Below are 25,800 nucleotides of genomic sequence, written 5' to 3'. Positions count from 1 at the left end.
GAGCATGGTTCATACTTACCAAATAATTTCAGTTTAGCTAAACTGTAGTTACATTTTCATTCAAAAATTTGTAATACACAGTAGAGTTTTTATAAAATTCAGCTAAAGTAGAAACAGAGAGATAGAACAAAAAGTCTTTATTTGATGTTTCACTTGGTAGATTAGGTTAGTACCACCCAGTTTTATAAAGCTGTTTTGCAAATGGTAACATGTCAGTATTATAAATCTCTCACAACAGTAATTTTGTTCTTAGTAAAAAATGAAGGTCTTAAAAATTTAAAAATAAATAAGTATTGAAAATGTGGTCTCCCTGGAAAACTCTGAAAGTCATGATTCCACATGTTTCTAAAAAACCAAATAAGAGAACGTGTGCTTTTAAGTCAAACCATTTAAGTTTTATTTTTTAAGTTAAGTAACTCAAATATTTAAAGAGTCTATGAGATGAAGGAAGACCAGGTTGATAGTCCCTTGCTTCTGACTTCCAAGTAAGGTGTGGAAAGCTTTGGTTCCTGGACACTTTATGTGTCCTGGAATACATAAAGTCATCTAGCAAAGCCAGAAAAGGCCACACATGGCATTCCTAACATTTTTATTACAGAAATGAAGGAGGAAAAGAGGGAGAGTCCCCATGAACAAACATTCTCACAAGGTGTCTAGTAATTTTGAATTCCAATTTTAAGGAATCAAAAGTGACACACTCTCAGAGGAATCTAATTTTCTTTCTTTGACTTTGTCAGAATTATCCCTGTTCAGTTTGAATGAAATTGATAATTGGTGCTGAAGTGACCAAGTCGCTACTCATTTAAAATATCTGATGCATCTTCTAACTCTACATTAAAAAGCAGCAAAAATAACTTGTAGCTTGATTTAAAATTTGCTTTTTGCAAATCAAGTACAGAGGTGGAAAAAACAGCCCCCCAAAAAACCCTTTGCAGTAGGTTTCAATGAGCAGAAAGGAACTTTAGCTACCCAGAGTAATCAGCATGAAGTTTAACATTGAAACCCCTGAACCATTCAAAGTTATTATGAAAGTATTGCTTGCTTCCGCTAAGCAGCTTTATCTCTAGCTCTCTGAGAACCAGCACTTTTTCCTGCCCATTCTCAAACACTGTTTTAGGAATGCTAGTTGTGATGATGGCAATGGATCCATTGTCTAGTGATCTGACTGCTCAGGCAGAGCTGTTTCTCTCTGTATGGATGTAGTGCCAGTGCCTCCTGTTAGGTAGATAGTATTGTTCTGTGGGCTCTGTGTGGCTGCCAATTGCATCACCCTCCTCAAACTCATAATAGTATCTTGAGCAATGTATGAAGTAATCTTACTTCTCCTCACTTTCAGATGTCTCACCGTTAGCCTGACAAACTGGATTCCTCACACTGTATTTTCCTTTTTGGGTGTGCATGTATATAAAGAAAATAAATACAGGAAATTATGAAGAGCTTCTTCATATGATTTTTAATATCTCTGTAGTATATTTAAAAGCATATTTTAAAAGTTCTTGATTTGACAACTCTAGTTGCCTGTTGGCAATGAGCATTACTACTCCAGCGTTAGCATGCTCTGTGTCCCCACCTACAGAAGTGTTAAACATTGTACTACTGAACTATGACTTAAGCTTCCTATTACAGGAAATCATAAAATTGCAGGACATGAAAAGATCAAAAGCTAGGGTGAAAAAAAACGTAATTATCCAAGAGTCTTATCCTCACCCAAGGAAACATTTTTATTAGTCTTTTCTCAGCCCCTATTGAAGTATCTTCTGTTCTTACTACAGTATATAAATGTTCCAAGAACTGGAGGCAGAAAAAGGGCACTGTGTAGCCTTGGACCAAGCAGCAGACATTTTTCCATATGAAAATACAAAATGAATGTAATGTTTGGGCCGTGGAAGTAAGTATGAGGTGCCTGTTGCAAGAGTTTCAGCATAAACTGCACAAAACTTTGTGCCCATTTTAATTATACTACTCTCTTCTTAGAAGTGCACTAGGTTGGGTAATATAGATTGGAAAGCAAAAATATTTAATGTTTTATATACCTTTAGGAGATGGAAATAAAAAATAGTTTAAGCAAAAAAAAAGAAACATTAATTATAGAAATGTGGAAAATAAATACAAATATAAATAAGACACTAAGCAATATACTAGCAATTAAGGGTTCTTTTTTCATGACAGTCTGAATGTGGTCAATGACCTACTGGTAATTTTTCCCATCCAGTATTATATTTGTTATAGGCAGTAAGTGAATCATGGTACCATCATCATTGCAGTAGTATTGCAGCTGGCATCTGTTGTTTTCCCTTTCCCTCTTTTATGCATTATCCTTCTTCGCCAGCAGAAGGGCACAGGAAGAGGTAGAGGAAGAGGTAGAAGAGGTAGTCTAAGAAATGATGGTGATGGGGTCATAGAACCCTTGACTCCTGATTAGAGATTTGGGTTCAAGCAGTGTGCAAAGAAGTAAATCTGAAGGCAAAATTAAAAGTTAACACATTCAGAATTGAATTTGCTGCACACCAGAAATAAATGGGATTTCATGTAAACTGTTATCCTGTCAGTAAAATAGCTAAAAACATTGCTAATGTATAAGCCAGCTAGGTGAAACTACACATCTACAAAATTATGGTATAAAAAATAACCTGGTTTTTTTTTACTTACAAAACCAAGACCATAAATGAGAACTAGTGAGCCCAACTAATAGTTACCAGTTATAAACATTCAGGAGATTTAACTGCATACTGTTGTCCAAAAAAAATCTTACCCCTGCCACAGTCTAGAGTATTTTGAATAGAAATTGTTTTGAATAGAAATTGTTAACTTTATTTCCTTAAATTCATGTATTGCATATGAAATCGCAGCTTACTGTGGTGTATGAGAGTTTTGCTGTTGATATCGAGGACCAAGGATTTCATTGCATTGTTATTTTCCTTGAATCTGTGTTGTTTGTAGTTACGGGGCTTTGTTATAGACATGCACGCAATGGAAAAAAAAACACTGAATGAAAGGATGACTTTGTGTTGGCTATGTGTATCCTAAATGCAGCTAAGACAATGTTTATCAAATTCTTCTTTCAGTAGCGTTGATAGAAAATGTAAAATCTCACTCCTAAAGTCCATTATTTGGAATCTGTACAACAATTTGAGGACAGGATATGCAGACGCTGTGCAAATAACAGTTACAAAAAATAAACCAACACTACAAAATGAAGTACTGCAATTCTGCACTATGAAAATGGCAATAAAATGCACAATTAACATACATACTGATATATATGGTATGTGAAAAAAATGCAGAGCTAAGGAATTAATGACACTGCTGGAAATTGAATGCAGTTTTTAATATATTTGCTGTTAAAGCACCTAGACATTAATATGTGAAATAAAAAAAGTAATGAGCATTTATGTGCTGTTAGTTGATACATTTCTTGGTTTTGTATTTTGACAATGTAACAAGACTTATGAAAATATATAAATTGTAGCAAAATACCTGGTCAGAATTTCTTTAAATTTACTTTTACATATTAATCCAAAATAAATATTAAGTATTTACATAAAGTATATTTAATGCTCTTCAAACACAAGTTTTAAACAGCTCCCTACTTGTGCAGCTTTCTTATCCTTAAGCTATACAGTAGGTAGTTCATTTATGATGGAAGAACATGATCATTTGTCCGACAAGGACATATTTGTACATCTGTTCACTCCCTTTCAGGAGCAGCACAGAGCTAGAATTCATCTCACTCCTGGACTTACTTCCAGTAAATGAAAGGGTTGAGTAACCAACACGCTGGCTAGACTTCCCTCCCTTCCTGTTCCCTGAGAGCCAGGTCTTTGCCCAGTCCGCCCTTCCTTCCTGTCTTGAAAGTGCAATGACAGAAAGATTTTTAAAGAAAAGCTATATTGACCTTTTATCCCTACTAAAGACACTGTAAATTCAGTGGAAACAGTATGGCTTGAGATTTAACAGGAGTCACTTTTACTTTTTGTGGTTAATGAAATTGTGTAGCTGGGATTTAGAGGACAGCATTGATAAATGTGTCTGTGAACCTGCAGGAAGGCCTGATTGAAACTTTTTCTTTACAGTTAAATATAGTGACCCTTACAAGGTAGTTAGGTCTATTTGGGGACATACTTCTTCACAGGGCCTGTTGTGGTAAGACAAGGGTAATAGTTTTAAACTAGAAGAGGGTAGAATCAGGCAAGGTATAAGGAAGAATTTTTTTATTGTGAGGCACTGGAACAGGCTGCCCAGAGAAGTTGTGGATGTCTCATCCCTGGAAACATTCAAGGTCAGGTTGGGTGAGGCTTTGAGCAATTTGGTGTAGTGGAAGACATCCCTGCTTGTTGCAGGGGGGGTGGAACTGGATGGTTTGTAAAGGCCTCTTACAACCCAAAGTGTTCTATTATTCTATGATTCTGTGACTCTATTATAGTCTTCCCAGCAAACCCTTTTTCACTTCATCTCATAATTAACAACTGGCGTTATGCCAGCTTCAGGAAAACTTGAAAAACAGTAGAGAAGTCATTGAAATGTCTAAGCATCCTGAGCTGGTAGAGAATAGTTTGCACTGACACTAGGTGATTCATGTGTTTTAAGTATCTGTCTGAAGTCCTACACTTGAAGCAGTTGGTATAATTGAGCCTGGGCTGGTGTAGTAATTCTTCATGAAAGCCTCCTGTCACTGCTGCAAGCAATGCCTGTATGCCACCTTCCACAGCAACTTGTTTCATATTTCAGATAATAAATTATATTGGAAACACTGGATTGACAGCTCTCCTAAAATAGTACTTTTATAGAAACTTTTATTTTTACAGGGCCAGTTGTTAAAGCTTTCTAATGCTCCGTGTTTAATTATAGGCCATAGTACCTGAACAATAATACTTTATCCTCAGAGTGTCTCATTAACTCTCTACCACAACATCACTATGAATTAGATAGATTCAGAAGCTGAAAAACTGCAAGAGATCAGAGTTATTGATCTAAACTAACTGCCATCCACAAAAGTTCTCTTTTAAGGCTTTTAGTACCACTTGAGAATTGTATGGAAGGTGCTTGATCTCCCAGTTTTGCTTGTCTTAGTCACAGAGTTCACACAAGTTTGGTCTTACACGAGACATTAAACCCAACTGTTGTTTCAGAAGCACTGAAATGAACTGGTTTAAATCTAAGTAGATGGATAAACCTGACAAAGTTAATGACATAATCAGCGTGCTTAACATGAAGTAAATACTTCAGGAGTTCACTCCTTTTACTGAGCACTTTGCAGGATCAAGCCCGAGTGATCTTGAGGTGGTCAAAATCTCCAGATCAGGAATTTATTCCTATTAAAAATAGCTGTATGAATGTACATAAATGCTGAAGCTGTGGCAATACATATATAATCCTCTTTTATAATACTGGGGTGGTTTTTTCACCCTAGCTTTTGATTTTGTCATGTTTTGCAGCTTTATGGTTTCCTGTAACAGGAAGTTTAAGTCATAGTTCAGTCGTTACATGTTCAGTAGCATTTCAGTAATTGGTGACACCAATCATACTGAATGAGCAGTAATTTTCTTTTCTATTATTCCACTAGAGCTGTTTAATCAGGAACTTCTAAGGAATGATTGTAAACTATGTTTTACTTGTTTGTGCACATAAAGACACGGGAAACTAAGTATTTTCCTATATACAAAAGAGAAATCTAAGTTATCAGATGTGTGAACCTAATAATAAGATGGGCACATCTGCACATTCAGTTGAATAAGATTACTGCAGAGTTTCAGGAGGGGCATCTAGCAGTCAGATACAACTCGCAAGACAGTATCCCTGATTCATCACTTTTTCTTTCCTTATAATATGCTCAAACTCAAATCAACATTGTGTAGCAGATAAACTCCTTGAAGAACTAGAGAGTTTTCTGGTGTGTTGTAAGATGTGATACACAATTTCAATGCATTTTAGTAACATCAATAGAAAGACACAATTGACATTACTGTATTTCTGCTCATGTTTCATATAATCGTCGAATACTAGATGATCTTAAGGTCCTTTCCAACCCTAACTATTCTATGATTCTATGCTTCTATAATGATAGAATCTTTTAGGTTGGAAAAGACCAAGATCATTGAGTCCAACCACAAACCCAACTGCCAAGTCCACCACTAAACAGTGTCCCTAAGCACCATCTGCATGTGTTTTAAATATGGGAAATGCAGAATATTAAGTCACTGCTTATACCATGGGTCTCAAAAATGAGATGAAAACAAGAAAGAACATGTCTAACCATTGAATTAGTACACGTTTTAATGAGAAAGAGGAGGGGAGACTTGAACATCAACTGATTTGTTGATTTGTTGTATTTTTCCCATAGGTTATAAGCTCAATGAGCTCACTTTCAGAATATTGTCTGCCCTCTATCCTGCGCACTTTGTTTGATTGGTATAAAAGACAGAATGGCATAGAAGATGAATCTCATGAATACAGACCAAGAACAAGCACTAAATCTAAAAGGTACAGTTTTAAGTGTGCATGCCACATTGTTGGCACATTCTAACATAAAATGTATCATATTTAACCCATCAGCTTTTGTTGAGGTTACAGTTGCTTGAAAGTTGTGGTGTTTCATTGCTTGTTCCTGGAACTCTTCTCTCAGCTTCTAGATGGACCAAGTGAAATCACTAAAGCTCGTAATGTTTATAAGAATTGCACTGAATTTACACAAGCAAAAATCTCACTGAAATCAGTGGTGACTGCTTCCAGCAGACTGCGGAACTGTCCCTTTAAAAGTGTATTTCATGTTATCTTCTCAGTACACTTTGAAACTGTAATCAGGTGATCAAAATGGTATTTTTTGTGTTGCTAAAGCTACTCACCTCAGACATTTATGCCTCTGTGGTGTTCTGCACAAGGAATGCATTTGAACGTTTGACAAGTGATGCTAAAGTTATAAAAAATAAATACTGGCACAGTTTTAAAAAGAGTACATAGTTTGGTTGAGAATTCTCCATCGGGACTTTAAGGCATTTCTCAAAATCCATCGCAAGTCTAAATATGTATTTGATGGCACAAAATAATTTATTATGTTTATCTCCAAAGTGTAATTGAGAACTGTCTGACTGGTGTCATCAGCAAGAAAAATGACATGAAATCCACTCGTTAAAATACAGAATCCAAAATTTTCCTTGTTCTTGTTTTTTTTTTTTCTTGAAAAAGTTTTGTGTTGATCATAAACCAGAAAAAAAGAGGGAGGAAATGGAGAGTGACATTTAAACACCTAAAGGACGGTGAAAGTAACAAGTTTAGGATTAGTCTGTTTATCTCAGATTTTAAGAACATATAATTTCTGAAATACAGGACTGCAGTTTAAAAAGTAGAACACAATCTCCTGTCATCTGCATTTGTATAATTGAAGAAAGCATATAATATGAATTATTTTCTATCTCCTAAATATTGTGTTTCTTGGTTTAATTTTGCAGTGATGAACAGCAGAGGGACTATTTAATGGAGAGAAGAGATCTGGCTATTGATTTTATTTTTTCTTTAGTATTAATAGAAGTTTTGAAACAGGTATGGAGTTCTTAAACTGTCCATTAACTAATAAATAATGGAAATTACCAATAAAGCTGGATTTTAGGATTCTTCTTTCTATTTCCATCCTTAAGAGTCTAATAAAAACATGAGATGCATCCTGCATGCTTGTTCATTGCTGTCTTTCTTGCACATGTGTGCTACATAGTATTCTGTGTTCATACAGACTTCACTCTGCCAAGTCTTTGGAGCTAAAGTATTTCTTTTTAAATGGCTGGCTTATTTGAACCATTTTGTGAGCTATATGCTGTTTCTGCTGTCACCATATTTCTGTATGGAAGGTACCAATGAGTAATACTAGCACTAAGGTATGGAGGTAGAAGTGTAATAGATGTGTACTCATTATGTTTTATTTTGTGTTTTCAGATTCCACTTCATCCTGTAATAGACAGTTTGGTAAATGATGTTATTAACTTGGCTTTCAAGCACTTTAAATACAAAGAAGGGTGAGGCTCTTTCTCATACAAAAAAAAAAAAATCTATGAAAAAAGATTACTTTCTTAATTCTCTAATAGCAGTGGTTTAAACAGCATGCTTTCTCAACCGAGAATTCTTTCTTGTCTCTCACTAGGTACCTTGGTCCTAACACTGGAAATATGCATATTGTTGCGGATTTGTATGCAGAAGTAATAGGTGTTCTAGCGCAAGCAAAGTAAGCAAAATTGAATATCGTATCTCCCCTGTCAATCTGAGAAGTTCTACTTGCTTAGTATGTGAATATTTGGATTTTCTTACTTTCTTAAAAGATAGTGTAGGAATAGATAATTTCAGCTCATTGGCCCTCTATTCATCTAGGTGTTCTAGAGCATAGAACTCTAGGGAACCATGGGCTTTCTGCACCTAGTTTGGTAATACTGAATAAATTCAACTTGACTACAGCAGCATTATTTTTCTTATCTCAGCAATGACGTCTGTGAAAATCCCAATGGGCTGAATAGAGCTATTTTAATTATCCTTTTCCATATGCTATTTTTTCTCTAGCTGGGCAAACCTAAAAATGGCTGCTCTCCAACACAACAACATTTTTAGGTCTCTCTGCAGTTATTTCAGTTAAGAACTTAATACATTTGCTTTTGAATCCTTCATCCCGCACTTCTTAGAGCAGATGACATAAAACAGTTCATAGAATCACAGAATGGTTGGAAGGGACCTTAAAGCTCATCTAGTTCCAACCCCCTGCCTTCCACTAGACCAGATTGCTGAAAGCCCCATCCTACCTGGCCTTGCTTGTGGTTTGGGTTATAGTTTTGAATCTGGAAGCAGATTCAGAAACTCCTGTGCACAATATGACATCTTATAATACACATACACCACAAATTAAGCAGAGGGTGAAAATTACTGCCTCAGCATGGTGATCTCTGTCAGGTGTCTCCTGACTTCTTGATGTTGTTGAGAGTAAGTCTGCTCTATAAAACCAATCAGTTTAGCTTGATGTAGCCAAAACATTTTTTGTTCCTGAAATCATATAACTTTCACAGACTTCAGCTAAGGCCTTACTTGGGCTCTAAATTGTCTGGGTTAAAGGGAAGAGGGGGAGTGACATCTGGATCAAGTTGACTTTGTCAAAGGCAAAATATAACTTCTCTATAAATACTGCTTTTTTTCTTCAGTTCTGAAGAGCCTTGCTAAGATGTTAACTACCACTAAAGGGCTTCTTCCTGCCAACTTGTTTCTTTCAACTTTCTTGTGTTTTCTGTCAGAAGCAATAACAAAAGATTGTTACATACTACACCTGCCCATGAAAATGACAGTCTTTTCATTTCATCTCAAGAAGGATGGGTGATCTTCCTTTATGTTATTTTTATGGACAGTCTCAAAAGACACCTCCAGTAGATTTTTGGGCAGATCAAAAATGATCACAGACCCTTCCATCCCAATCTGTAGTTAATGCTTAAGTGTTTCTTTAATGGCTATTAGGAAAAAAAAGAAGTGAAGGGAGGAACAGCCTTTTCATGAAAAAGGGTATTTTCGTGGTTATCTTTCATGCGTTTTCTTTAGAAAACATTGCATGTACTTACAAGAAAACTATATTTCATCCTAGATGTTGGAAAAAAAAAAAAAGGGAGGGAGTTGTTCTAGTGATATTGTTAGCTCTTATGTGAAAAAGGGGTGTGGTAAAAACAATTTGAAATGTGCGGTTATCTAAAGGGACTAGATCAGGCTGTATATTTCATGTCCTTTTCTGAGTTTATTAGACATGAAAGAAAGATAAACAAAAATAAATCTGTTCACATACTGACTGAAATGGTATTTTACAACCAAAATTGAATCTTCTGTAGGTTTATCCCCATTTATATACTTTACAATGCATTTCAAATACTAATGTGTACTTTTCTTGTAACTAACCAATGTGAATTCCTAGATTTCCTGCAGTAAAGAAGAAATTTCTGGCAGAGTTAAAAGAGTTACGGCATAAAGAACAAAACCCATATGTAGTTCAAAGCATTATCAGTCTTATAATGGGAATGAAATTCTTTCGCATTAAGATGTATCCTGTGGAGGACTTTGAAGCTTCTCTTCAGTTTATGCAGGTAAAATTCTTATGAATATAACTGTGATTCCCAGACTTTTTAGAAAGGGCTTGCACTTCATCTTTCCTGTAATACTTCAGGAGGTTTTGTATGTGTCATTCCCACATAAATGTATGTGCAGCTACTTCCTCCTTGTTCTGAAGCTTTGCTTCCCAGTCTCCAATCTCTGGAGTGTATCGTTGCATAACAACATTTAATCAGTTGTATACCCTACAGTTGTATAGTATCAGTTATATAGTCCCTACATCCTGTCCTCCAACAAGAAGCGTTTTTGTTCTGTAGACCCCAGCACTTCCACCCTTCCAGTCCACAGCAGTTCCTTGCACTGTGTCCCTGTCTAGCCATCTGTCCCTAGCTGCTCATGCCTCCAAAGTGAAGCTTCCACCATTGACATAGATGTCAGAGAGGAGAGGAACTTTTGATGGAGAAAAACACAGAAGAGGCAAAGAACTGAGGCAAAAGCTGGACAGAATTTCCCTTGGATGTATTGCTGCCTTCCACCATACCTTAACCCCACTTCCTGCAGGGTACATTCTGTACCCACCCAGTTTGAGAGCCACTAGTACACATCATATTGACTACCATGAATGCTTTAAATTAATAGATTACATAATTTTGTAAAAGGAAAGAAAACATTTCATGTTTCAACATTTTAAAAGTCTGCATTCATGCTGGTAATGTACAATGGCTTCTATTCCTGTCAGTAGGTCTATTTTGCTTAACCATTTTTATTCTGTCGTTTTTTTCTTGGGATTGCTCTCATGACTACATGGTTTGTAGCCACTCATCCAGTAAAATACATGTTTTGCATACATGTCCATGTAAAGATCAGGTTATTGATGGATCAGTGGAGTAAAAAAATCAATGTTAAATGCCCACAGGTAAGGATTTGAAATTAGAATACAAATACACAGGTGTACAGACACACAAAGCCATTTCTCTAAGCCCTGAATAGGAAGCACAATCTATTTCATTTTTGCAATGTGTTTTAAACCATATTTAGCAGCATACTTAAAATATGTTTAACAACACTGAAACAGCTAGATTTCTTCTTAACTTACACTTCATTATATGAACATATCTTAGTATGTGTTGACAATAATATAAGTTATTTAGAGTTGGCAAGATATCAAAGTAATATGTGTTCAGTGCACAACTAGTATGAGTGAGTGACTTTGTGGCACAGCTTTATGGCACAGCACTGTTGAGGTCCAGTGTTCACTGCTATTGAAATCAGTGGTAAGATTCCCATATAGTAGTACTCAAAATTTGGGATGCAGATGATTTCTATCTTAGAATCATAGAATAGTTAGGGTTGGCAAGGACCTTAAGATCATCTAGTTCCACACCCCCTGCCGTGGCCAAGGACACCTCACACTAGTCATCTTCCCTGACTGGAATATCTCTTCACAAAATTAATTCTTACAAGTGCAACAATGCATCATAAGGTGCAACTGTGTATGTAGGAAAACCAAGTTTGCTCAGTTTAGTGAAATACAGTTTGATTCTTCGTGTGATTCGGCTGTATCTACAGACAGTGCTTCAGCTATAAGCTCTGTCACACCAGCTCTTCTCTAGTAGAGAGAGACACTTCCAACGGGTGAACTAATTTCAGGAGCCAGCTCTGAAAAACTGTATCTTCCACCACAGAGCACAGAAGCAGCCATGCTATGCCTTTGCACAGTAGTCTCAGCTGTGAAGCCTAAATGGCTGGAGTAACTGAAGACATGTGATGCAGAATCCTAATTGCAGCAAGGAAAAATTACGCATGGTCTAAAGTGTAAACTGCTCTGCATACATGTGCAGGAAAAAAGGTCAGTGGGGATCTTCCTTGTAAAGTCAGTGGCTGTTTGGGCCCTGAACCCAGAGAGGAAGAAATAACTGGAGCAACATGATTTGTCATCCTTAGAGTTGTTCAGAAACATACAAATGGGTGGATGCTTATCTCCCCTCCCTCACTTCCTGAGCTGCACAGCTGTGTGGATAGTAGTTTGCTGCATGTTTAGAACAAAAGTACATTCTTACTTTCTCTCTCAATCCCCAGTTGTAGGTGGTGCAGGTTTGCACCGCAGGTCTCTTCCCTCACATAGCACAGTTCTATATAGACCCTTAATTTGAAACAGATCTTAGCAGTGAAATTTATCCCATAATATTTACAGTAAGATTGTTACCTGCCTTGAGTATCTCACCAGAGAAGTACATTCCTTTTCTGGCCTCTCAGAGCATTGTGTAAAGCAGCCCATGTGGGCTATTGCTCCTGCTCCTGGAGGTATACACAGGGAACACATGAGATCAGCCCGGAGTCCTACTCCCTTGCCATCCCCAAAACACCACTGGGCACAGCTGGAGTCAGTGGAGAGTTTCTGGGTTATCCTGGTTAGAATAACATATTTTTGATCTTTACTTACATCCAGCTTTGTGCTTGCTGCAAAATGCAGATTTAGAAGTTAATAGACAAATGTTTTCTGTGGGATTTGCATGATAAAAATAGTCACTGACGCTTGATGCATTCAGCAAACATTTAGAGGTCTTTATTCTAGCTGACATGAAATTTATGTTTCTTGTTTTGTTTTGTTTTAGGAATGTGCACATTATTTCCTTGAAGTTAAAGACAAAGATATCAAGCATGCACTGGCAGGACTGTTTGTTGAAATTCTTGTCCCCGTAGCTGCTGTGAGTTTATTTCTCAGGTTGTTTGCATGATTCCTTTAAATTAGGTAGAGCAGCTTGTGAAATAGTGTTTTACTAACATGAACTTTTCTTTCAGGCTGTTAAAAATGAAGTGAATGTCCCCTGCCTGAGGAACTTTGTTGAAAGCCTGTATGATACAACACTTGAACTTTCCTCGCGAAAGAAGCACTCCTTGGTTAGTAACCCCAAGAAGCAGAGGCTAAAATTCTTTGTCAGAAATATCTCTCAGCAAGACACTTGGGAGATTGCAAAACTTTTTTCTGCATTCAGCTTTATAACCAATACATTCCTATTTGCGGAGAAGATTATTGTGTTTGCAGAAAATAACCATATTTATTTTATTCAGAATATGATCTAAATTAGTCTGACTCAAACAGATGTTTTCAGCTTCTGGTTCTGTGATTATTAAGCGGTTAGGTTTTCTCATACTTGTTATGTGTAAACATTAGGACGAGAGGAGAAAGAATAGAGTTCATTTCTTGTCAAGCGAGAACAAATGAGGCATGTGGGAACAGCTCTTTCACGGGGCTTAAATAATACATTGTAGGAACAAAAAAAATGTATAACGCATGCCCTTTTTAATCTGTAACTTGGCTACTGTGCAGCTCCCTATTTCATTTTTTTCTTGTGAGATGAACAGTGGCTCTGCAATGTATTTTTGGAAGCATGAGTTTATCTGAATTAAGTGAGGATCTGAGTCAGTTTGATGCTGGCCGCCTTAAGCAGTCTGTCTCTCCAACTGGGTCAGCACACATCAGCAGTGCGGTGTTAGATAATTCGTTTTGAAGTCTTGGACCTTTTAAGTAGAGAAAGTTGTCATTTGTCCTTTCTCATTCTATGGGAAAGTCAAAAACAATTCCCTGTTCCCAGTGCTCCCAGCAAATGCTGGTCACTAGTGCTAGTGAATCTGCTGGGAAGACTGAAGGAGTGTGCTTGAGCTCTCTGCCACCGTTACACGAGTCCCAGGGGAGAGTCAGAGCATCCCGATCCAGTTTGAGCTAGTGGGAGTCTTGGGGTGGATTTTTGGTTTCCACACTCTGCTTGCATCTGTGTGGCTCTATTCCTCTGCCTAGTTAATAAAACATTGTTGAAATTGCAGCAGGGTAAGAGCTTTGCTGTAGTTTTTACACTAAATAGAACTTCCCCAAACTGGTGGCTGTACTTGCCAAAGTCAATACTACATGCCTGAGAAAGGATTGCACAGCTGTAGTTTTGCATTTGATTGCTTGTCTACACATACCACACTGGAGGCTACATAGTTAAAAGTGACAGAATAGATTCTTGTGAGGGTGTGATTAGAAATACAAACACTGTGAGAAGGAGGAGGAGGAGGGGAAAGGCAAATAGTTGACAGAAATAACTGCAGTGCATATTTCCAGGCTTCCAGGAAGAAAGCACACTCTTTAGAATTTGAGGAGGACCTTCCTTTCCAAGATTAGTGATGTGTGAATTGGTGCACTGCTGTAGTGGCAGGATGGGGGCATTCATTGTGCCTCATTTTCTATCTAAAACTCATTGAGGTTCTCTTTGTAGTAAATGGAGATAATTAAGAGACTCCAGGAGGTGGTTTGTATCTTCCTAGGGCTGTTTTTTAGGATGTGTTGTAACACTCCTGGGATGTTACTAAACTCTGTGGTCCTGTCAAGCACTCAACTATTATAGTCATAATGTTAATGTGGTAAGAAAGTCTTCCATGAGAAGGCTTCAGTTGTCCTCTCCCATATGTATTTTGGACAAGAGGATTATAAAAAATAAAAAATTAATTTACATTTGCCATTTGCTCAAGAACCTCGGTCTAACCTAGCTATAGGAAATTTATGTTATATATTACTGGCACAGAAGTTGTGGTTTATGGTGTACTTAAACTTTTGAGCTGTGACTGAAGTTAGAATTTTAGGGTTAATTTTGAGAATCGTTGGTCTTTAAGATAAAGTTACCTTATTTTTTACTAATAACTTTGAAGCCCTGATTTGGTATGTTAACATGACAATTGAAACCAAAAAGTCTTGCTGCAATAGCAGTCAGTTTCAAAATTAATAGGTGCATTTTAGCTTTTTTTTTTAGTGTGACATTTCCAAGATGTGTCAAAGTGAACATTAACAAAGAGACAAGGTTCCAGTATTTGAACTTACATGATCTACCTTTCTTTTTCATTTTGCCAGATGTAACTACCGGCAGATCCAAGAACTGCCTGTAGTTTAAGGCAATTCTTTTAGGTGTTTTGACATCTCTCTCATTAAATATTGTGACTGCAGATTTTGAAGAGTAACAGGCATCTGAGCATTCACAAGTCTAATCTCAGTGGGTCCTGTTACTATGATAAAGTTTAGTTATTTACATGCTATCATTTCTCAGTTAACTAACAGAACTTAGCTCTGTGAGTCTAAAAAATTGTGGCCCATTTTTGGATTATTATATTGCTATGAGAAGGTATTTGGTTGGTTTTAGTTCATCCATAAAACGTATCTGTAAAGACATTAGAGGAAGTTCTTTTTCAGACTGTACTACTTAACAATGTGTTTGCGTTGGCTAACATGTTGTCCTGGGTTCAGCAGTAGCAGTCATTTTTCTCCTTCTTGGTAGCTGGTGCAGTGCAGTGTTTTGACTTTCAGCTCGGGAACAGAGCTGATAACAATGATGTTTTGGTTTGGCCAAGGACTTTGTGAGCCTCATGCTCTGCCAGGGAGGAGGGGAAGCCGGGAGGAAGCAGAGACAGGACACCTGACCCAAACTGACCAAAACAGAGGAGTTAGTGTCTTAAATTTACAGTAGCTCTATTAATTGACTTATATGTTGTGTAGACATGCAAATAATATGGTTGTGTAGACATGCAAATAATCCATTTTCTGTTTAGGCTTTGTACCCTTTGGTAACATGCCTGCTTTGTGTCAGTCAGAAGCAGTTCTTTTTAAACAGATGGCATATTTTCCTCAACAACTGCCTATCAAATCTCAAGGTTAGTATCTTCTGGTTTTAATATTGTATTAAAACTTCAGTATGCACTATTGATCTGTTGAAAATCTATTTTAGGTAAATGTGCTGTATTATTGCTATTACCTGATTCCATACAAAATTTTATTCTCAACAGGACATATTTTTTAGGTATGCAGATTTTTTCAATAACAAAAATGTATTCTTATGCCTAGTTTGAATTTCTGCTGTTTCTTTAACTCAAACCAAGCCTGAGTCAAACATCTGTGAAACAGGAAAGATTGTTGATAAAAGTTACTGGCTTGAGTGACATACCAATACTGACCCAATATTAACTTGCTTTTATTCATAAAGGCATTTGCAAACAAAGTACTTGTTATTGCTTTATCAGACTGGAACTAGTTGCAGGACACTGATTACATTGCCTCTGTCTTAATGGAAGAATTTGTATTGCTTCTCTTCATATCTGGCCTACTGTTAGAATATATCTTTGAAATATTCATAGTCTGTCCGAAGTTTTCTTCCCAGCTGTACCTGAATTACTTTTTCTGAAGATGTTTAGAACCTATTTTGCAAAGAAATTCAGAAAATAAAAATTTATATTGCAACTAATTTTATGGGAGTTTATGAGGTTACACAAGCTTTAGAAAAGGTGGCTACAGTTGTAAGGTCTCTGAGGATCCAGCCAAGAATATAGTTTTTTTCTGAAAATCAGGGAGATCCCAACAAATTATTTGAAACCATTAGAGAAAATGTAAGTTTCTTCTGCCTTACCAATTGAAAATCAAATTCACCTTGCCACTTATAATTCATTGATTTATACTTTGATTAATAGGACTTATAGTGGCACATTCAATCTTCAGTCTGGGGAGAAGGTAAGGTAGCTGAATATTTGGCTAAATTAGGAATGTGGTTAGTTATGCCTTCTCAAAACAGAGGAAGAAAAATTCTTCCATTAGAAGGATAATTGTCCACACCAGGAAAGTACACGTGACTCCACAATACCGTGTGGGCTCCTGTGAACCCCATAATGGATCAGGATTCTCAAGAATCATATTTCTGATTTTAATATAAGGTGGCAAGTCTCTGATCTTATGGAAACAAACTTTTCTCTTGAATTAATAAAGAAGACTCCTGCTAGGACATGGAAATATTTGACCTTGACCAAATCCTGTCCAAAAGTAATTTAATACTTTCCTGTTGAAAGCAATGTAAAAGTTAGTAATTATCCAAGTTTTGAAATTGATCATTTATCATTAACTCAACTTTATTTACAAAAAGCTGTTCAAGCCAGGAATTCTGTATAGGAAAGAGTCAAAGCACCATTTCATTTAGAGGCAGTTTTTTTCAGCAACAGTTCTTTGTCTCCAAACCACATGGGACAAGGAGAAAGCTCCGGTACAATTTGACTTGCGGGTGCAGAACTTTCTATACTAAGATTTTAAAAGATTTTAAATTGTAGCCTGTATCAAATTTAACTAACTTGGTAGTTAGTTAAGTAATAGCAGGAGAGGTAAGTCAGATGCTATGTCACTAAATACTGTAGTGACAGGACAAGGAGTAACGGGTTCAAACTTAAACAGGGGAAGTTTAGGTTGGATATAAGAAGGAAATTCTTTCTTGTTAGGGTGGTGAGGCACTGGAATGGGTTGCCCAGGGAGGTTGTGAATGCTCCATCCCTGGCAGTGTTCAAGGCCAGGTTGGATGAGGCCTTGGGTGATATGATTTAGCGTAAGGTGTCCCTGCCCACGGCAAGGGGGTTGGAACTAGATGATCTTAAGGTCCTTTCCAGCCCTAACGATTCTACGATTCTATGATTCTATGCATAAGCATTCCTGCAGCTACAGGAATACCATACTGAGCAGCTCTGAGGCTGTGTCTTTTTGTAGTGTCATTGTGAAAACTCTGAACACTGACGTCTATTAAGTGCAGAACTTCCTTTCTCATTTGTATGTGAAGTTTATTCTTATGTTATATATTTCTCTAGAATAAGGACCCAAAAATGGCTCGAGTTGCACTGGAATCTCTGTACAGACTACTGTGGGTTTACATGATCAGAATTAAATGTGAAAGCAACACAGCTACCCAAAGGTAAGATACTGTATTTGTAATGATAATGAGGCCTTGTAGAGTGGATGTTGCCAATGAAGAAGTTGTATAGTTCTCCTGAATTCCTTTGACTTGCACCTATTCCTTTTGTGAAATAAAAAACTGAACTGTATACAAGAAATTATTCACTTTTGTGGCACTTTCAGTTATTCTCTCACCTATTAAAATTACCATATAAAGTGTTTCTTCTTTTGTAATAACTAAAAATCACTCTTTGCCTTTTTAAAGTTAGAAATACTTTTGAAGTGCCATGTCATTGACTGGTCTGTTGCTTCTTGTAACATAGTCATGAAATAAATTACATCAAATTTGTAGCTAAGGATCAGAGCAAGATATCCCATTACATTTTCATTTCAAAGGAAGTACATTCTAGTCTTTCTAAATGGAGTAGGATATCCAACATATGTTTCATGTTTAGAGAAGGTCTGCAAGGTCCAGACGTGTCTGATGCTTTTTTTCCTTGTTTTACAGTCGACTTATTACTATTGTCACAACGCTTTTCCCAAAAGGGTCCCGTGGTGTTGTGCCAAGAGATATGCCTCTGAACATCTTTGTAAAGATAATACAGTTTATTGCACAGGTATGGGAGAACCATGCATATGTCTTTATAATTCATGAATAACTTGTTTTGCAAATAACAAATTAACAAACAAGTAAACTTCTATTGTCTGATTTTTTCGCCACACCATTGTCAGTATCTTTCAACTAGGCAATGAGAAAATTATCTAATGAGCTGGAGCAGACTTCTTTTGAACAGCTGATTTTGATTAATTTCATTCCACTGAAAATGGATTAAAAAAATTCTTTCACTTCACCCCAAAAGTATTTTTTGAGTTTTTTAAATTGTCATCAAGTCAGAGAATGCGTTTCTTGATAGTCTCTGACTGTCAATAAAGTTCAAAATAATAAGCCATATTTTGTCATGATACTGAATCATTCCTACTATACAATGAGTTGTACTGCTCTTAAAGCAGAGGAAAACCAAGTTCAGCATGTAGTTGGCTCATTCAGTTTTGATCAGTTCAAATGGGATTTGCTAAAATGAACTAATCTTCAGTGCTGCCAGTTTGATCTCTTATTGCTTAAATTCAGAAAACATTCCCATTGAGCAAAACACTTAAGCACATACTTAAAGTCTCTGAATAGGAATGAATTAAACTGATGCTTAAAATCTTCCCTGAACTGTGCCATCTGTGAACAAGATCCTTTTATGTAAAATACTGTGCTAGTACCATAATTACCACAGTTTAAATGAAATAATTAAAAGCTTTCCAAAATGGATCATTTTCTATTTCAGTGCCATAAATCCTTGAATTTGTCAACATACAGCAGTGTTGGAAGCTTAGATTTGATAATATGTTCTGCATACTTCTGAAAATCTGTTTTTCAGTAAATTTAAATAAATCCTGATTAAACTGCTTTTCACCGTTTTATTACCTAAAAGCAAGTAAGTAGCAGAAGTGAGCAGCTTAATAATGTTCAATGTTTTCACTATTTTAGGAACGGTTAGATTTTGCAATGAAAGAAATTATCTTTGACTTCCTTTGTGTCGGAAAACCAGCAAAAGCTTTCAGTCTCAACCCTGAGGTATGATGTGCACCTGCATTTTTTAGTATATATTAGTGTACCTTATATATAATATCTATATTAGTATGTATTGTATTGTGCTACATTTCCTTTCTGGTTACATTCTACCTTCACCAGTTTTCAGGCCAAATCTTGAACTTGATTTATTGGTAAAATACATTTGTGAACTTTAATCTGTAAAATGTCATATTGTTTATGCCTATCTTCTTTTTCCTTAGTGAGTATTATTAAATGTGAAGTACTGCAATGTATGAAAGAAAAAGTAAACTATTGATCACAGTTATCTCCTTATCACTCTGTTGTTGTTATATGCCTTAAAGTATTTTAATACAAAAAAGAATTTTATGTAAAATTTTCAATGTTTTTTAAAACTGTTTTGCTGAAAAAGATTATATGATTCAAGGAGAATTGAAGATGACAAAAAACCCCAAGCCTCTAAGAAAGTTTTACCACTCTGACCAGTAAAGCTCCGCTAGCTTTAGTGTCATGAGTCAGCTTCCTAGTGCAGTGGTAGTGTCATGAGCCAGCTTCCTAGTGCTTTCCTTAGAGAAGACAATCAGATATTTGAAAAATGTTTTCAGAAATCAAAATAAAAATAAGTGATAAAATAATGAAAAATTATCATGAAAATAATGTATTTGCTTATAATTTTGAATGCATTTTCATTTGAAAATCAGGAATAAACATTTGAAAAATAAAACACATTTATGATAATCTCATAGAATATGTCTATATTACTCTTCCAGTATTAAGCAGTCATATCTATTCACTAAGTTGTTAAAATAGAATGAGTTACCTTACAAAAATTGTATTTGATACAAGCAATATTTGGAAAAGTAGATTAAGCTTTTTACTATCAAAAGCAGCAGAAGTGAAAGGCAAGCTTTACTTTGAGCAGAGCTTTCATCTGTCTTCATCAGAGTGAACAAAAATGAAACAGAATCCTTGAGCAGGCAGGCCCCACCATGTTTTGGGTCATTCACCTGCAGTATTGACTGGAATGTCCTACAAAGGGTGTTGTGTATTAGCACTGCATGAAGCTGGGCTTGTAGGGAATGCACATAGGCCTTAGCTTCTTGATAAAACAACATTTGAAATGTTAGTGGTTCTCAACAGCATTGTAAATCTGACAACAATGAAATAATAGGGTCACTTTTTGATGTATATAGGCTTTAGCATTCTACAAAAAAAGCCCCTATAATCTATGTAAATGCACCTCTAGGAGATTGTCAGTAGGACAGCCTCTGAATACATTCCTGGGAAATTGAAAACATTCTGATCTTTTATTCATTGTAATGCAAAGCCTGCAAGTTTTCCTCTGGTGAATTCCCAAAAGGCATTCAGGTCACTTAGCCTCATCTTCATGATGTTTTCACATCACAGTTTTGGCACTGGGCATTATGCTAGACTTTTCACTCAGTATGGTCAGCCCTGGGGCTTTTTGAGACAGTTACTGATCTTTCTTTGTAATGGACCATGTAGGACTTTTGTGTAGGACAACTGAAGGTCCAGTTAAGATGCATTACTAAACTCCAGATCATATTCATGTGTTTTATCCTGAAGATAAAACAGTGTTCTACTCAAAGTACTTTGGATATTTGCAAGTACTTGAGAGGAGAGAGCATATGTACTCATAGTGCAGATATGAATTCAGTCTTTATTTCATAGACTTTTTTTGTGAAATATATCAATCTAGTCAATGTAGCGGAGATACAGGAGAAAAATGCTGGCAGGTGCGTAACTCAGAATTTCAAAATGATTGAAGAATATGAGTAGAATATGATTATTTTATTATGATACTCATTCATCTTCTGAACTTTCCAGAGAATGAATATTGGTCTGAGAGCTTTCTTGGTAATTGCTGATAGCTTGCAGCAGAAAGATGGTGAACCTCCAATGCCAGTGACTGGAGCTGTCCTTCCCTCTGGAAACACTCTCAGAGTGAAGAAGACATATTTGAGCAAAACTCTTACAGAGGAGGAAGCTAAAATGATAGGTCAGTAAGAGAACAGACAATATAGAAGCTTGGATAAGAATGGATGTGAAAAAGTCTTCAGTACCTGAGCAGAATAATATACTATTGTATAGTATTGATATATTTATTGTAAACATTTACTTTATTGTGCATTGTAATGAAATGTATGGTTTAGTTTGACAAATACTGCTTTTTTTAATTGTTTCAGGAAAATTTGTGCTCTGCAAGTGGTAGCAACCCTTTGTTCTAGAGGGGGGTTAAGTACACAGATTAAGAATTAGCTTCTTTCAATGCTGAATAGCTGTGTTTATTCATGCATATTCATCTTATTAGAAACAGTGCCTGTGCTCAGAAAATTTACCAGCCTTGAAAACCAGCAAAGATTTCTTTGATATCCTCATTTTAATTGCAGACTGAAACTCCCAATGTGGCAGAAACTTTTAAATGTAAAATAGACCTGAACTGAAGGGCCTAAGTTAAAAGTCCATTACATTGGGCTTCATAGTCAATTAAGGGAGAGAATCTTGGATTGCAAGAGAAAAGCTCCTTTATCATGCCCTGAAGGTGCCAGCTCTTGCTGGCAAAAAGGAGGACTTGGCTACTCATCCTAGCACTTCATTAGGTCCTCAAATTTCCATGAAAGAAAGCCTGCATATCTCTACAACAGTGACAAACACCCGTGTTGTACTGTTGCTATGTCGTTGTAGTAATCTCAAAATATATATAAAAAAGTCAACATAAGACCCACTGCTGTTGAAATGTTCAACAGACGTAGTATTTAGTGCTGCCACTAGTTTAGTTCATTTTGATTGTTCCTCGTGAATTTGATAATAAAGGTTTGAAGTATTGAATTCATATGTTTTATTAGCTATTTCTCCACTATTTTATGATACAAAATTCTAGTTTCCATGTATAGCATGTAAGATTAAGATAGGTAATTCCTGTGTTTTCTTTTGCCTTCTACACTGTCATTCGACTTTTGATCATAATAGATCTGGAAATTGATGTAAGCTTACATTGTCTTTATCAAACAGGAAAATGATTGACTAGAGAATAGATGACTGAAAATACATTGCTCAGAGTTAATACATAAATTTTCATTATGAAAATTAAAATTTTAGCCTTTCATGAATATAGAGAAAGAGTTAAGTTTTATTTTTTTAAAGGATTTGATATCCATCAGCTGCTGTAAAGCTGTATGGCTAATATCATTTTTCATATAAAACATCATGCCAATAATTTCCATACCAAATTAGTTTTAGGAGAGCTCATTCAGATTCCTTTTTTCTCTTTGCCTGTAGTTTTTAAACCTTGCTACTGGATCAGAACTTTTACTTCTGCCATAGAAAGTCGCAAAATACATTGTATAACTTCACCAACTGTGTGGCTTCATTTGACTATGTAGGGACATATTTCAACTAGGTATTTTTTAACTTCTTCTCTAGGAAAAATATGTGTACCTGTATATCATTTGGGTTATTTTTCATACAATAGCATTCTTTCTGGAGAGGGCAACATATTTTGTCTCTGAATGAAGTTATTATTACTAATGGAATATGCCATCTCATGAGGAAAACATTTTTTCTAAATTTATGCAGCACAGCACGAGTAAACAGCTTTTTCAAAATATGCATATCTATAAATAGTCCAAATTATACAGAAATGCATATTATTGCAGGTATGTCATTATATTATTCTCAAGTAAGAAAAGCCGTGGACAACATACTCAGACACCTTGACAAGGAAGTCGGTCGCTGCATGATGCTAACCAACATACAGATGCTTAACAAAGAACCTGAAGACATGATTACGTGAGTGCTTAAGAACAGTAAATCCCATTAAATACTGAGATGTAATTTCAGAACTTTTTATGTATTTGTGACTATCACGAGTCATCAGAACAACAGGCAAGAAAGGGGAAGATTTAGCTTAGTGTATACTTTGAATAACTGTTTATGACCAGTTGATTGTACTTGCAGTGTTTGGAGTGGAACTGATTCTCTCAATGTGTCCAAAGTCATATGTGAATCCCATGAATATTTAGATGGTAGAAGGTGAAAGCTCAAAGTGGAAAACCTGTCAGCCTATGCTCAAAACACTGTTTCAGGGTATATTTGCATTACTGAACTTCAAAATAAAGTCAACAAATTCTGTAAATCACTATTAATAATAATCTGTCAAAATTTCCATTCGTACCTGTAATCAAAATCAAATCTTAATTAAAAAGAACAAGTCATGTCGTGTTAGGAGTCTTGGATTTAAGCAATACCCCACCAAAGAGAATAAAGCCAGTACATCTCAAGCCGTGTTGAACTGCAGCATTTTACACTCTCATCCAAAATTATTAATAAGAGAAATTTTCTGGAGAGAGTTCTAGTGAGGTGGACATCTAGTAGACCTTAGAGACACAGAGACGTCATTTTACACATGCAGAGCACAGATAGTAGAAAGCCCAGCTATAAGGAGACCTTGAATATCTTTCATGTTATAGAGGGATGGACATGGTAGTTATGCCAGAAGAGAAAAAAAAACTGGCAGAAAAATTCAAGGTATAGTTCAAAGTATGATGAAAAAGAAATTGGTCTCTTTGCTAATGTTTTTTTTCGTAGAGTGTCAAAAAAAGAAAAAAAAAGACACCTTGCTAAAAAGACTGCAAGTAGTAGATAGACTGCAACACCTATCCAAATTCAACTACATTTACAGATGATACAAAAATAAAAATCAGAGGGAAATGGCTAGGAAATTAATAGTCATAACATTTTAAAGATTCTGGAATTTTCTTTGGCAGTGTTAGAGATGCTTCTGTATTTAATGACTGATCCCTTAAGCATTTATTGTTGAAATAGATGCCACTCTGGAGTGTCTTACTAAAATCCTAACTAAGGAGCGTCCTTGCATCCTCCACTGGGATCTGCATTTCGATACTGGTTGTAATTACTTTCCAGTATAGTCAGAGTAGGGCATCCATTTTTCTAACATGCAAACCTGTTCTTGCAAGTACTTGAAAGATTTTTGTTGAAAATATGTAACAAAAATCTGCTGGTATGAAAACACAAGCTTCCAGGTGAGAACAGCTGTTGGTGTGTTCATCTAGAGGTCATCCTGTTGGATCCTGAGTTGTCCAGAGATGACTGCAGAACCCTGTGAGGACCTCTGTTGCCAGGCACTTCACATGCTGACACTGGTAGCTCATATAAATTGGGAACTTGAGCCTCAGATTTGGATCTTCTGCTAGTTTTCTGAGCAGCTGGTAGCCCACAAAACAACCACAAATTTTATATTTATAAATAATTACTTCATTTTCCTTCGGAAGAGTTTCCTCTTAAACTATTATTTTACATGTCTCCATTTTAAGGGCACAATTTACCCTCACTGTGGACTGATAATAAGAAAACTCTGCAAAGCTCACTTTCCATTTCAAGTCAGCAAGGAAGACACATTGGTTTGCCTGCCAATAAAATTCTCAGTGATACTTTACTATTTACAACTATAAAAATACAGTATTAGTAGTTGGACTAGTTTTTTGTATTAGCGATAATAGTTCAAAGGGATTTGTTTATAACCAAATTCTTGGATTAAATGTTGTATTTTACTCTTTTTTCAAGTCAGTTGCTGGCTTTCTTTCAAATTCTGTCTGTTAGGATACAGATACAGTGAGACAGGGATAAGTGATTATGAAAACAGTTTCCCCTCATTGTACAATCATACAATCATTTTATTAATGTAATACATACCCAAGGGGAAATAGAGTGTTAAAAGAAAGGACGATATTCACCACAAAATTTGCTTTAACCTTTTAAGTAAGTAAGCTTAATGTCAGTTTATGCCTTTCCTACACCCGCTGTTTCAGTGAATGTTCAGTGTTACTCCATGAATCTTATTTTAGACTTGTGAGGTGGTATTGCATTCATGCTTTCTCTGTGACTGAATAGAGAAGTAAGGTATCCAAATGAAATGTCCTCTGTCAAGTGGAGAGGCACAGTAATGTAATAAGCAGGGCATTGCACTGTGGTGCAGGAAAACTAGGTTAGTTTTGTGTTTTGTCACTGAAAGTCAGTGTGGTGTTTAGTAGTTTACAATGCTTCTCAGTGTGTCTCTTCCTCCTCATTCTTTCCTGGTTTGGTCAGAGTCATATTAAAGCAGGAACAGCCTTTCTCTGAATGTTTATAGTAGGGTCCCTAAATAGGACCTTGCTGTTTTGATCCCTTCAAAGCATATCACGGGCTAATAATTAATGATATTGTGGGAAAGACTGTACAGATTAAAATGCTGTTGTGCTTTGGTTATTTCCTCCATACTCAATCATCAAATAATAGATCATTGAGTTAAAAATGAGGAAATAGAAAAACCCAAAACATTTTGAGGTTTGTCTAAAGAACTTTTTAATCTGCATTTTTACAAAAAAAAACAAAACAAAAC

At 36.1% G+C, this 25,800-nt stretch overlaps 1 protein-coding gene across 10 annotated transcripts in view; it reads left to right on the top strand.

Annotated features, from left to right (window-relative positions):
- FRY (FRY microtubule binding protein) overlaps nt 1-25,800 on the top strand; it is a 230,202-nt gene that overhangs the window by 119,358 nt on the left and 85,044 nt on the right. For all 10 annotated transcript variants that reach the window (XM_061457548.1, XM_061457549.1, XM_061457547.1 and 7 more), the window contains 13 exons: nt 6,341-6,480; nt 7,446-7,536; nt 7,924-8,003; nt 8,129-8,209; nt 9,920-10,088; nt 12,669-12,761; nt 12,856-12,954; nt 15,634-15,735; nt 17,698-17,801; nt 18,291-18,399; nt 19,320-19,406; nt 21,231-21,402; nt 23,060-23,192. In XM_061457548.1, the coding sequence (XP_061313532.1) occupies nt 6,341-6,480; nt 7,446-7,536; nt 7,924-8,003; nt 8,129-8,209; nt 9,920-10,088; nt 12,669-12,761; nt 12,856-12,954; nt 15,634-15,735; nt 17,698-17,801; nt 18,291-18,399; nt 19,320-19,406; nt 21,231-21,402; nt 23,060-23,192 (1,460 nt within the window). The remainder of the gene's footprint in view (nt 1-6,340; nt 6,481-7,445; nt 7,537-7,923; nt 8,004-8,128; nt 8,210-9,919; nt 10,089-12,668; nt 12,762-12,855; nt 12,955-15,633; nt 15,736-17,697; nt 17,802-18,290; nt 18,400-19,319; nt 19,407-21,230; nt 21,403-23,059; nt 23,193-25,800) is intronic.

The sequence above is a fragment of the Pezoporus flaviventris genome, unplaced genomic scaffold (genome assembly GCF_033815535.1).
Source record: "Pezoporus flaviventris isolate CSIRO_AGI_PZ_B2104156 unplaced genomic scaffold, CSIRO_AGI_Pfla_v1 ptg000025l, whole genome shotgun sequence".
NCBI lineage: Eukaryota > Metazoa > Chordata > Aves > Psittaciformes > Psittacidae > Pezoporus > Pezoporus flaviventris.
This window is presented reverse-complemented; position numbering and strand designations above follow the sequence as displayed.